Source organism: Nannobrachium achirus (assembly GCF_963921795.1).
Source record: "Nannobrachium achirus genome assembly, chromosome: 3".
In the NCBI taxonomy this organism is placed as follows: Eukaryota; Metazoa; Chordata; class Actinopteri; order Myctophiformes; family Myctophidae; genus Nannobrachium; species Nannobrachium achirus.
This window is the reverse complement of record NC_137812.1, coordinates 46,569,033-46,583,315: the sequence shown is the minus strand read 5'-3', so window position 1 is coordinate 46,583,315 and position 14,283 is coordinate 46,569,033. Positions and strand designations below refer to the sequence as shown.

At 41.8% G+C, this 14,283-nt stretch overlaps 1 protein-coding gene across 2 annotated transcripts in view; it reads right to left on the bottom strand.

The window, feature by feature from the left end:
• Positions 1-283: 283 nt before the first annotated feature.
• Positions 284-14,283, bottom strand: part of smarca4b (SWI/SNF related BAF chromatin remodeling complex subunit ATPase 4b) — a 49,002-nt gene continuing 35,002 nt past the window's right edge. The window contains exons 24-34 of one of the 2 annotated variants that reach the window (XM_080721120.1): positions 13,907-14,073; positions 12,700-12,863; positions 11,462-11,725; positions 11,256-11,351; positions 9,716-9,934; positions 6,803-7,065; positions 6,227-6,335; positions 5,383-5,484; positions 4,404-4,536; positions 3,740-3,909; positions 284-1,079 (exon numbers count right to left, since the gene is read on the bottom strand). In XM_080721120.1, coding sequence (XP_080577246.1) covers positions 1,044-1,079; positions 3,740-3,909; positions 4,404-4,536; positions 5,383-5,484; positions 6,227-6,335; positions 6,803-7,065; positions 9,716-9,934; positions 11,256-11,351; positions 11,462-11,725; positions 12,700-12,863; positions 13,907-14,073 — 1,723 coding nt within the window. In that variant the 3' untranslated portion in view covers positions 284-1,043. Of the gene's footprint in view, positions 1,080-3,739; positions 3,970-4,403; positions 4,537-5,382; positions 5,485-6,226; positions 6,336-6,802; positions 7,066-9,715; positions 9,935-11,255; positions 11,352-11,461; positions 11,726-12,699; positions 12,864-13,906; positions 14,074-14,283 lie in introns of those variants that run through there. The other variant, XM_080721121.1, reaches the window with a different exon arrangement.

The window sequence follows — 14,283 nt, the reverse complement described above, 5'->3', positions numbered from 1 at the left end:
CAAATCCTTCTAAGGTTTCTTGAAAAACCTATGTTTCCCATCTCAAAATATTTAGTTCCAGGGACCCCCAAGAAGACACATTAAAAAAATAGCAGATCTACAAGCTCGCAGTGCGGCACTCGCTGCCGAGTGCCCGCGCTGCGAGTTTGTAGATCTGCTATTTTTCAAAAGCTAAATAATTAAGGCCCCTCCTTGGGGCTCAGTCCTACTCCCCCCCCCCCCCCCCCCCCTTGTGACGCCCCTGACTGCAACCATAAGGTCAAGTCAGGTAAGCGACCTCCGCTCCACATATGAATGTTGTTTACAATATTATAAGATGGGAAAACCAAGTTGTTTCCGTCAATTCTAACTTCACAAGACTGTCTTTCAAGAAAATGTTTGTGTCGAGCTAAGTACAACAGCAGATAGACAGCTGAACTGGCTATGTATGTGATGATTAGAACTGAGTTGAAGTTCAATCTGGGATTGTTTGGAGCATATAAATTAGGATTACATTCACATATATTCTGAAATAGTAATTTATAGATGGAAAAATATGATATTTGAAACATTCTTATCCCATCATCAATCAAAATATAGGTCAGCTTTTGGCTACTTTACTTTAATGTTTACTCTCATTACCAATGTAAACAAACCTATTAAAGCCACTAAACACAGCAAATATAGTTTAAACCCAAGAAGTCCATTACCTAGAGAATAAAAACATATCCACTTTTGTCATTTTTGGTGGCAGGGCATGCCGTTTGTTTACTTCGTATCAGAGATTGAGTCTTTATAAATCCAATGTCTGTTCCATTTAAAGTGCAATTCAGTTCAGAAGTATTTTCCAGGTCCAGAAAACGCCTTCTTTATCTTTACACCATGTCTTCCTCTTTCATACACGTCACCTAATGGACACGAATATTCAGGTAAGAGTTCATCGTTTTCCTCCAAATGACATCTGACCGAGGGCGGATGGAGCTGACAAAATGGGGGGCGGGTATTTGCTGCAAGTAGTTTTGGTGGAATATTCCTTCATGGCTCCTTCAGTGCATTCTTTCAGTTTAGGACTCTTCATCAGTGGCACTCGGAGAACGCTCCTGGATAAGAGGAGGGGAGAGGAGACAAATTAACTTTATTTCACACACACATAATGATATGGTATCAATCACCTGTAGTCTCAGAAAATGTCTTAAAAAGACAGAAAGGTGGCATCAATCACCTGTAGGCCTGCTACTGTGTGCCTGTGTCTGTGGATCACCACTATAAAAATAAGTCACAGACAGACAGACACAGACACACACAGGAACACGGCACATGTACACAGTGGTGTAAAGTAACTTCAGTAAGTAGATTTACGTGTGGCTAACTTCAGCTGGGTCACCACCCACCAGACAACCAGGCATACAGTTTTTTTTGTAGTATTAGGTGTCCTTAATAACATACTAAAAGTTTACCAAAGTTTGACCACTAGAAAGGTGCAATTTTCAAGATGGTGTCCAAGATGGCCAAATTAAGCAATATTACACGAGAGGGTGCTTTATCGGGCGAGTTCCATTGGCCGTGCAGAAGTGATGATGTTGACATAAAGCACACCCTCAAGTGTAATACTGCGATTATACAACCGCTGCCCTTAAAAAAAAAATTAAATTCATTGTAATTAAGATATTTGAATTTTTTTCTTATTTCCACATAACTCAAAGGTACCCGTATTTTCCGGACTATAAGGCGCACTTAAAAGCCTTTAATTTTCTCAAAAAACGACAGTGCGGCTTATAGTCCAGTGCGCCTTATATATGGATCATTCATTGACATTGACATTCCCTTTAGCACAGCTCCATCTGTTGGATGCATAGCGTCTATTATGTGCGCCTTATAGTCAGGTGCGCCTTATATATGAAAACAGTTTGAAAATGGACCATTCATTGACAGTGCGCCTTATAGTCAGGTGCGCCTTATAGCCCAGAAAATACTGTATATTAATTACATAGTTCAATGTTGAGAATGGGTGGTTCTCTCCTTTAAGGCATAAGAGCTGGTACTTAAGACAATCAAAATTGAGCCCTAAGACAAAGACTAAATCTAAGTCTAAGACTAATTGCTGTAAAAATGAACACTGGTATGCAACTGTACAATGGAATTAAAGCAAAACACATCTTTTCAAATCTTGTTGATTTTGTACAGAAAGTAGCAGACAGTGTCAGATGTGACTGATACTGTTACAATATTATTTGCGGAGCAGAGATTTTGTACCTGGTAGTGGCACACACTAGGCATTGTAGACTAGCCTTAGCGGTTTAACTTCTTTTGAGAGTTACTTGAACATTAACATAAGTATTGTATTTGCTGTATTTAGGTGCAATATTATAGCCAAGATACTGTTTAGAGAACTCAGAATTGCACTGTATTTTTCTTAATCCTTTTGATTTTGACCGAGTAACAGACAGCAGAAGACAATGACTTGTTCAGAGTTATGTGGTTATATTTAGCCTAAAAGACTAAGGCTAATCCCAAAAATATTTTGATATTTAGTATGACCAGACTAAGACAATTTCAGAAGACTAAAACAAGATTAAAGTGTTAGTTCAGCTATTTTTGACATAAAGCTGTGTGAAATACTTACCATTAAAATAGTGGTTACAAATGTATTACCGTAATTGATTACCAGAGTCCCGTGGTAATCAATAATATCTATATGTGGTATAGAGCGAGGTTTCGTTCTGATCAGCTGACTGCAACGCGCCTTGTTTTGGAAAAATACGTTGCAGCGGCGTAGTGATACTGGACACAAAACATAGTACCATGTGACAGAGGGGTCAAAGTTGAACGAAAGTTGGTCTATTTGGTAGAAATAGGTCAACAATACAAATGACGCTAGTTTTGTGGATTCATCTATTTTTAATGATTGGGCCATGAGCCCCTGCCAAATTACCGGAACTACTTATATTCATCTAAAACTGAACAGAACTCTGACCACGGGACTCTGGTAATGAAGTAATACATTTGTAACCACTATTTTAATGGCAAGTATTTCACACAGCTTTATGTCAAAAATAGCTGAACTAACACTTTAAGACTAAATGGTGTGTTATTCAAAAGACTAAGACTAAATCAAAATTTGCTGATAAAATGAACACAGCAGCAGGGACACAGCCCTTCATGGGCCTTGAAGAAATGAGACATGAGACTCCACTATGGCCAAGAAGAGATAGACATGCACCACCCATTAATTATGTCATGGTCCACTAGTGTACCATGGACCACAAGTTGAGAAACAAGTTGTAGCTGATAGCAGTTGTTACTAGGAATCAAGAACTTCCACAGAAAAGCTGTTGGAATCTCAAGAAGGGGAATTGATAACAGATTGCCTCAGTTATCATTATTAGGAATTGTGCCCATGTAATAAGGTGTGTCTGCTCACTCATACATAAGTAACAAAACAGTATATCAGGTTGGATTAAGAAATAAAAATAAATAAACTACTGCTCAATAGTATAATATTTCAGTCATTATTTAAGAAAGTGTCCATGAGCAATTGGTTGAGAAATTGGTCTTATAAAGGGTTATGTGTATTTTTCTTCTTTATAACTATTATCATACATGGTTATTAGCTGATGTAATGCATTATAGACATGGGATGCATAGCAAGTGTTACCGTCCCGGGTTCACAGTCAGTTGAAAACCCCTGCTCTACTGTGTACAAACAAGCACATGAGCTGTCCCATCTTACTGTTTTTTCCACCACTGCATGTACACACACCTCTTCCTGTTCCTCCTCTGTGTCGTCATCACTGACGACCGGCTTGGCTCTCGTACGCCCCGTCCGTCTGCTCCGGCCCTTCCCGCGCTCCCCGCCCTTCTCCTTCTCTTTCTCCTTCTCCTTCTCCTTCTCCCTCCGACCCAAACGGATCTTCACCTTCACAGAACGCGCTGGTCGAAGAGAACACACGCCATCACACCTTACTGCTTACGGTGATAGCTGCGTGACACCTTTGTACGATGAAGTATATCAATATATAATACATATAATGGTTACCTCGGACTAATCGATTTAGTCATATTAGTTTATTTTTTTAAGATTTGTTTTTGGGTTTTTTGCCTTTATTGGATAGGACAGTAGACTGACAGGAAATGGGGGAGAGACAGGGAGTGACATGCGGCAAAGGTCTCCCAGTTCGGGAATCGAACCGGCGACGCCGACAGGCATTGATGCCAAAATGGCAATGCCTATATGGTATGCGCCTGGTCCACTAGGCCACCAGGCACCCTAGAATTTCGATTTTGATTCACATTGATATAATTAAAGAAATGTCATCACTAGAATCATCGCTAAGGAAACAATCAAAAGTTGCAGCCCAAATCAAGATGCCAATGGACACTCTTTTTGTCCCCCTCTTCGCTCACTCCGGACGTAGGCTACTCACATTCCGACTCTGAGCCTTCCTCCTGCTCCTCCTCCTCCTCCTCACTGTCCTCTCCCTCGCTCTCCTCCTCCTTCTCGATCTTCTGTCTCAGACTGGTGAACACCGACTGCAGCACGATAGAGTCCTCATAGATCTGCAAACATAAAGACAGAAAGCTTCTACACACTGCAGCAGTGGTTCTCAAACCCAGTGGTGGAAAAGTAACGTTTTTACTTAAGTAAAAGTATCAATACTGCTATGTAGAAATATTCTGTTACAAGTAAAAGTCCAGATTCAAAATGTACTTGAGTAAAGGTATGAAAGTGTTGGCATCAAAATGTACTTAAAGTACCAAAAGTAAAAGTACAAATTGTTTGAAAATAGCAGATCTACAAGCTCACAACGCGCTGCATCACATTATTTATATCAGGTTGTACTTGTTGTTGGTGATGTCACCCAGTTTATTGTCATTTGGAGTTCATAAGAGTCAGCATCGTTCTATGGAAGCATGTGCTGTACTGTATATAGGTTATTTCAAACCTCTAGTAGTCTATAAATAGGCAACCACACTTGCAATTTCCCAGAATTTCACCTTTTTAGTTACTGTGGTTGTCTATATAGCAACCAGACTATAGTTCTTGTCCATGATCTTTATTACCTGTGCCAGCAGAGTGCAAGTAATAAAGACCTGATATAAATAATGAGGCGCAGGTTGGCACCTCGACAGAGTGCCAACTTGCCCACCCACATACATACAGACATCACCGAAAGTAGTACTTGCGCGCTTTGCTGGGGCACAAGTAGGCCATATATGGCCAAGAGTACACAAGGCCTAAGTTGGCACCTTGACAGACTAGAGCAGTCTAGTTTCATCTAGATTAACCCCAAAATATAATATATAATACAGTATATATAGGCAACCACACTTGCAAAATCCCAGAATTATTATTTTTATTACTATTTGTGTGTGTCCGTGAGTGCGTGCATGAATGTTTATTACCAGTGATCCCTCCAGGTTGAAGGTCTGAGCGTTCTGGAACAGCAGCATCACGTCTCTCTCCAGGTCACCTAAACTACGGTACCTGTGACCACGGATCCTTTCCTGCAGCCCACCGGACACAAAACACCACAAAACAATGAACCCATTTAGACCTGAGAAATACCTAGAAATATCTCCTAAATCCTAATGGTTTTCAGTGGTGCTCAAACCTTTTAATGTCAAAGATCCCCTAGAATTATATGTAGTTGACCGTGGACCCCCATCACAAAATATTTTGTTCCAGGGACCCCCTTGAAGCAAAGATTTGAGTTACAAATGTTCGCTTTAAAATATATAGGCCTACTGTATATTCAAAGATTTGCATCAATTTTCACGATTTTTGAAAATATAGCTGAGCACATCTACCAAGAAAATAGTCCTAAAGACTGGACAGCTCCATGATGTGGGGATCACTTTGAATTTCCATTTCTTTATTGATGAGGTGGGGATCTTTATTTAGGGTTTCATATAGACAGTCAGTGTAACTGAGTGGACAAATGTAATCAGATGGGCCATCTATTGACATGTGATTAGATATCGCCGTTGTCGGGTGAAAACATTGTATGTCCAAAACCATTCGTTTTGCATTTATCATTTAAAAATGATTTAAAATAGTGAAAATAGCCGATCTACAAGCAGATCTGCTGTTTTCACTACTTTTGTGCGACGGCCTTGTATGATACATTTGAAACTTGGAGATACTAGGTTTCCACCCGACAACAACAATATGCACGTGTGTGCATGTGTGCGTGTGTGTGTGTGTGTGTGTGTGTGTGTGTGTGTGTGTTTGCGCGCGCGTGCATACCTTGATTTTCCTGAAGTCAACAGGCTTGCGGATCAGTTCATAGTACTCTGGTAGTTCTTTGCGAGATGGCAGCTGGATGAAGACCTCGCTCAGCTGGCGCCCGCTAGCGCTGTAGAGGGAGGACACTTTTGTAAAGCTTTAAAGTGTTAAATATCTCTTCAGTATATTCTGAAAGTAAACACTGCTATAGTGTTTGTTCAGTAACTGAAATAGACTTTCAAGTCACGATATATACTGTATTTTATCAAACCAGGAGAGAGAACTCCTACAGGATGTATGATAAATAAGTACAATTGGAAGTGACAACACAAATAAACGGACAGACTAAATTAGAACTGGAACAGCTAAAAATGTTCTCTCTCCTGATTGGATAAAATGTGTACCTCACATGAAAATGTATTTTCTGTTTACTAAAGAGGTGGAGAGACAGGATGATCCCCGTTTCTGAACAAACATTCTATAGAAATGATTACTATCAGAATATAGAGCTTTAACCATAACATTACAGTAGGCCTACATGTTTCATTTGAACCAAAACATATCAGTTTACAGCACCTGAAGTTCACATTGACAAACCTGTCTTTGTACTTGATGACGGCATCCACGATCTTCTTCATCTTCTTCGTGAGGGTAGGAGGGTTGGGGGACAGCTTCTCCGTTGGGGGTCGCCCCCTCTTCCTCTGCCTCTTCCCGTCCTCGTCTTTGTCGGCCCGTCCGCGCCCCCCCGACGAAGATGAGGGACCGGGCAGGTCCAGGTCGCGGTCACGTTTCCTCTTACGGGTCGTCTTTTTGTGACGCACCTCCTCCTCGATTTCCTCCAATGTGCCTTCCTCTATTGCCTAGCAGACAGCAGAAGGCAGAGACACTGTGGTGTCAAAATAAATAAATATTATGATTGAGAAATAATCATCTAAATAACTTTTCTGTAGGCTGTCGGCAGCATGTTGCTTCCGTTTTCATTGGCGAAGGTATTTTACTAATATACTGATGACAGACTTGGAGGCAGGTGGTATGCTGGTGCAAACTGACAAGATGTGACTCAAGGAAATCAAGGAAAGTATGTAAGGAAGGGAATCACGTGACAACGGGGTATGCGCCATGACTGGCCATGACGCTCACCATGGGTGCCAAAACTCGCACCGGAAGTGCGATGAAATACATGACAGTGAATGGAGCTGAGCTAGACCAGCTCATGAACAAACACTATTTATGAACGACTGAGTCACTGAGACCTTTGTCATATAATCGGTTCAGGTATATAAAAGAAGACTAGACAAGTATTTTTACAATCACTTGCTTTTCGATGTGCACAGTACATACAAAAAATAATAAGTAAATAATTATAGTTTCTGCCTCTGAAGTATTGCGAGATCTGGTTGCCAGACAGGAAACGGTGGACACTGGACAGTCTTGCGATACTTGGCACGTTCAGAAACACACTTTGTGCTCTTTAGATACTTCTATAAAATGACACAGTGCGCACATCGATTGTGACATGCCTTCTTTTATTTTCCTGAGCTGAGTATGTTAAAAAGGTCTCAATTGTTGAGAAATTGTGTTTGTTCATGATCTGGTCCACAGTCTTCCAGTGACTTCCACTGACTCCAGTACATTTTACTGAACTTCCGGCTGCAGTTTGGCACCCATGGTGCGACGAATCTGCCGTTTGGAATTGCGAGAGACCGAAAATGACGTTGGTGTCTTTACCTCCTATTTACCTTGAAGGAAATAAGGAAGGACATGAAACAGATGTGTTGCAATATGGAGTGTAGTGTGACATCTAGTGGCTGAACGTTGTCAGTTTTTTACATAATTTCTACTCTGACTTTCCTCAAATGGACATCTGCTACTCAACCACAACCCCTGGTAAGTACTACTAAGTAGATTTACTTAAGTACTGTACTTAAGAACAATTTTGAGGTACTTTAACTTTAGGGTGCCCTCACACCAAAGTACCTATGAGAGTGGAATCCGCGTTCCGCCAATGCATTTCAATGAGAGTGAAGCGGTTTCATGCCAGCAGAGGATTTCTGCAAAAAACGCTCCCTTCTCATTGAAATGCATTGGCGGAACGCGGATTCCACTCTCATAGGTATTTTGGTGTGAGGCCACCCTTACTGAAGTATTTTCAAATTTCAGTACTTTTACTTCAACTCCACTACATCTCAGCGGCAAATATTGTACTTTGACTCAACTACGGTCATTTATTTTCAGATTAAATGATTCTATTACAAAACATTTGAACCACTTCAGCCCTACATTATATAGGCTATTTGAAAATAGCCGATCTACAAGCTCACAACATGAGCTTGTAGATCTGCCATTTTCAATCATTTCAGTACTTTTACTTTTGGTACTTTAAGTATATTTTGATTCCAAATACCACTGTACTTTTACTCAAGTACATTTTGAACTTTTACTTGTAAGGCTGCACCCGGACCAAAGTACCTATGAGAGTGGATGTGGATTCCCCATTCCGCCAATGCATTTCAATGGGAAAGGAGCGGTTTATGCCAGTAGAGGATTTCTGCAAATATGCTCCCTTCTCATTGAAATGCATTGGCGGAATGGGGAATCCACTCTCATAGGTATTTTGGTCTGAGGGCACCCTTACAGAGTATTTCTATATTGCGATATTGATACTTTTACTTAAAGTGGGCGTGACACGGCCAAAACAGCTAATTATGGCTATCAAATTAGCCAATTTTTTTAATGATGTCATGTACCCCCATGTTAAATTACCCAATCAAATTAATTTATTGTAGTTACTGTACTGAAAGTAGTACTTTCTGTACAGTAACTGAATTAAATTAATTTGATTGGGTAATATGACGGGAGGGGGCGGAGTGAGCGCTGAGTATTATCTAGTGAAACAACCCCAACAGAACTGTGCGAGGAGAAAATGCGACAATTCATAAAACGAATTTTAAAACAAGCAGTTCTAGGGGTAAAAATTTGATATAATCTGCTATAGAATCCCCCCTAACCGCGTACAGGGTACAAGTCTTCTAACAAAAAGGTGTCAGAGATTAGAACGAGGGTCCTCCGCAGCACAGACCACTTTTTAGCAGCCATCTCTGCTAAAAAGTGCTCCAGTGCTTCACCGGAGCTCCGGAGGACTGAAGTCTGTGGTAGCCTGTGTGTGTGTGTGTGTGTGTGTGTGTGTGTGTGTGTGTGTGTGTGTGTGTGTGTGTGTGTGTGTGTGTGTGTGTGTGTGTGCGTGCGTGCGTGCGTGCGTGCACACACAATAGCTCTTGAAAATAGCCGTGCGGTGCGGCGCTACCAGCTAACAACAACACATCACGTTGTGCGCGGCACCGCACGACGGACGAAGTATACATTCACTAATAACTGATACGGCCCCGCCTCCTTTTCAGACCGTTTGAAGAAAGACCACGTGACCTACTGTATCATAATGTTAAATTTCGGCCGGTGTCCCGCCCCCTTTAAGTAATGAACGTGAGTACTTTTTTTCCACCACTGACCAACCTTGAGCCACTGCTTCTCGGTCAGCGAGTCGCTGTAATCCACCTCCTTGCGCTGGCGGGAGCCTCGCCCGAACAACTTCTCCTCCTCCTCCTCGCAGGTCAGCCGCTCCACCTCAGCGTCGTCCTTCATGATCCAGGTGGGAAGCTCGTCCTCCTCCATCAGGCGAGGCTTGCGCCGCGGGTTGCGTGCGTCCTCGCGACGCCGGTCCAAGTCCATGCGCTGCGGAGATACAGGAAGAGAGATGAGACTGGGATCCAATGTGTTTATATTATGTTCATTCTAGAACAGGGGTTTTCAAACTTTTTTGACTTTTGTTGGCACCCCTGTAAATAACGTAAACGCAACGTAAACATGCACATCTTTCCACCTGAGATACGGTAGGCTACGTATGTCACAGAGACATATCTGTTTCCATCAGAACTGACTGAAAATAACTTTAACCCATTTAGGCCTGAACACATTATGACGCAATATTTTATGCTTTAAATATAAAAAAAATAGCAGATATACAAGCTCACAGCGCGGCACCGAGTGCCGCGCTGCGAGCTTGTAGATCTGCTATTTTTGAAAAATCGTGAAAATTAGAATTTTGACCCGATTCTATAAGTGTCTTTTGAATCCTTCTAAGATTTTTGGAAAAAAACCTATGTTTCTATGTCAGCAATCTGGCCAGCCATCGTCAAAGAAAAGGACCTTTTCACTTAACTGGAGCTCAGTTAGTCTGTTCTTGAGAGACTACTATGTCAGTGGTTCTCAAACCTTTTCATGTGAAGGACCCCCAAAATGATATTTATTTGGCCACGGACCCCCATCTCAAAATACCTAGTTCCAGGGACCACCCAGAAGCAAAATTTGAGTTACAACCGTTCGCTTTGAAAATACATATATTCAAAGATTTGCACACATTTTCACGACTTTTTTCAAAAATAGCAGATCTACAAGCTCGCAGCGCGGCACTCGGTGCCGCGCTGTGAGCTTGTATATCTGCTATTTCTCACTGGTTAAAGCAGTCAATAATTCTAGGCCTGAATGGGTGAAACATGACGTTTTACTACTTGAGCCCCAGCAGCCCTATTCTGGGGGGAAGGTAGCCGATCTAAAACGTGACGCGTTGTGAGCTTGTAGATCTGCTATTTTTGGTGAAGAGAGTTGGCCGTGGATGGGAAAATAACTCATCAAGTACATTGCAAATCAGGTCTGTTTTACTAAGCATAGTGAAGTGATATTGACGTACAGTAGAGATATTGATGAATTCCAAACGTTATCAAATTATTCTGAGGCACCCCTGGACTGACATCACGGCACCCTACAACCTACAACAAGTCCATGTTGTGAGGTTGTAGCCCTGCCATTCTTGTAAAATGTTGACACATGTTGACAAATCTCTTCTTTTCAAATGGCTTGTGGCCAAATACATATCAATTTGAGGGTCCTTGACATGAAAATATGTTGATGACCACTGCCCTAGTATGTATCCACACGCACGCACGCACGCACGCACGTACGCACGCACGCACGCACGCACTCAAGAGCCACTTACCATGAAGTGTTCAAATTCCTCCTCACTACGAGCGATCATCTGGTTGACCGTCTCGTCATCTGGCACCTCGTCCTCCTCCTGAGCACAAAAGACACTCTACATAATATCCAGTTTAGAAAAATGAATAAAAATGAATGAATCTTTGAATGAATGAAATGTCAACATGTGTGACTGTGCAACACACACACATGCAGAGTCATACACACCATCCCCTCTTCGCTTTTCAGCCCTTGGCTACAGACCTCATCTTGCTCCTCGTGCTCCAGGATAGCCTGCAGGAAAGCCCTACGCTCATGGCTGGAGGACTTCTGGTCAAACATGCCTGCCTGGATGACCTTCTGGTCCACATTTAATTTGTACTTGGCGGCTGCCAAGATCTTTTCTTCCACACTGTTGACGGTGCACAGGCGCAGAACACGAACCTCATTCGTCTGGCCGATGCGGTGGGCTCTGTCCTGGGCCTGGAGGTCCTAGGAGAGAGGGAGAGACGAGAGGAAGTTGTTATCAAGGGGAAGATGAAAGGATACGGTTACCGTACATTATTTCAGAGCACGGCACCCAAAATTAAAAGGTGCATATGAACAAAAATATTAAAATAACCATGACACCAGTAGGTTCACAACAAGGCAAACTAAACAAATTAAAAATAAAATACTGAAGCCCATTCACTTGTTATCCTTAAACAAACTGGGCCAATATCCTAGACAAGCTTTCCCTCAGTTAGAGGTTCAGGCTACGTGAGCATCCATATGCAGTATGAATGAAATGCACAGAGAAAGTTCAGAAAGGAAACTCTTTGCAGTTGCTGGTGGCTGGCTGATCAGTGGTCAATTGATTGATTGATTGAAGAATTTATTAGAAGTTTGCAATAAAAAAGTACAGTTTCATGACAGTACAAATCACTGGTACAAGGTCAACTAAAAGGAGATCCTATAAAGCCGAGGCTTATTTCCACAGGAACCACACTTTAAGTATCTCATATAACATTGAAAGACAGACGGATAGAACATAGTACTTTATCTAGGATAATATCAGTTTCAAGAGCATAACATCAAATACAAAGGCAGAAAAAAAGAAAAAAAGGGGGGGGGGGGGGCATGGGGGCTTAGTCTATTTACAAGTCACGGGTCGCAGCTGTCTGAAGGTGACTTTTCATACCGATTTTGAAGGAGGCTAGGGATTTGCTCTCCTTTAAGGCTTGTGGAAGGGCGTTCCACATGTTGATAGGAGAACGAGTTAGAGCCTTGTTTAGTGTTAATCTCATTACTGCTCACCCTCCACCACCCAAGCTAACACCTATCTGCTTTTAGGGGATTCAGAAAGCATCCTATTTGCAGTTTACATTCATTAAAATAGTTCAATAAAATCTGCGAGTTGTTTGTGACATGTCACCGCTGACACGTGCAGGGAAGATGTGAACGTCTTGACTTGATGTGCGTCATACCTGGTGAGGGTTCCAGTCAGAGTCAAAGATGACCACAGTGTCAGCCGACTGAAGGTTGAGGCCCAGGCCCCCGGCTCTAGTGCTCAGCAGGAAGATGAAGTACTGAGACTCTGGGTCATTGAATGTCTTCAACAGCATCCCTCTGTCTTCAGCCTTAGTGGTGCCTGGAGGAGAGGTGGAGGTGAGAGATAAGAAACCAGAGTAGTACGAGAGAGAGAGAGAGAGAGAGAGAGAGAGAGAGAGAGAGAGAGAGAGAGAGAGAGAGAGAGATCAGGTTAGGGTGCAACAGTTAATCAAACTAATGGAAATGGGAAGCAGGACTGGGGGTGCAGATTGCCGAGAAGCTCCAAAGCTCAGAGGAAAAGTTACAGCAGAGAAACAACCATGCTGGAGATTGTGTGGATACGTAGATGCTGACCACGAACATATATTTTGGAATTTACCAAAAATTGACAAGTATTGGGAAGATGTGTGGTCAGTAATAAAGGAGATATTGAAATATGAAATACCAAAGACAGCTGTGGTACTACACCTAGGAAACTTGACACAGGTAAACACACATGGAGAGTATCTGGTGTGTGTGTGTGTGTGTGTGTGTGTGTGTGTGTGTGTGTGTGTGTGTGTGTGTGTGTGTGTGTGTGTGTGTGTGTGTGTGTGTGTTGTCATAAAATAATAATAATAATAATAATGCAACTTTATTTGTATAGCACCTTTCATGACATGAAATGCATGTGCTTTACAGAGCAAATTAAAGGCAAAAGGTTACAAAATTCTTCACAAAAGAAGCTCACTATTCTAAAAATGTCATAAATAGCAGGTCTACGAGCAGATTGGCGATATGTTGTGAGCTTGTAGATCTGTTTTGTAATCTATTTTTGTGTGACTCCCTTGCAAAGTATAGCTAAGTATAACAGATGTGGTTAATCAAATCAATTTAGTCGATTTTAATACAATTTGAAATTGATATATAGGATTTATTGATAAATAAACAAATTATTTATAATAGCTAATTGGATTATTTGATGAATCGAAAACGTAACTATAGAATAAGAAAATGATGGATAGATGCAGGCCTAGATCAGAATAGTATAAAATACATGGATGGGAATAAAGCAAAGAGAGGGTGAGAGAACAAAGTATTAGGAGAACAACTGGAAGGTGAAGGCAGACTGGCTGAAAGTACACACAGGCACACACATGGTCTCACCGTCAAGGCGCAGGTACTTGAAGCTACGGTAGGCGAAGTAGTCCTCCATGATGGTCATCAGTGTGGTCATCTGACAGAAGAGAAGCACCTTGTGATTGGTTACGCTCAGCTTGGGCAGGATGCGGTCCAACACCTCAAACTTCCCTGATGCTCGATACAGGTCAGGGCTAATGGAAGGAGTTATTGGAGGGGGTTATATGTGGAAACCTTGTATGTCCAAAACCGTTCGTTTTGTATTTATCATCTATAAAATGTACTAAACTAGTGAAAACAGCAGATCTACAAGCACACAACGCCTTGCATCGCGAGGCGTTGTGTGCTTGTAGATCGGCTGTTTTCACTAGTTTTGTGCGACAGTCTTGTATGATGAAGCAGGG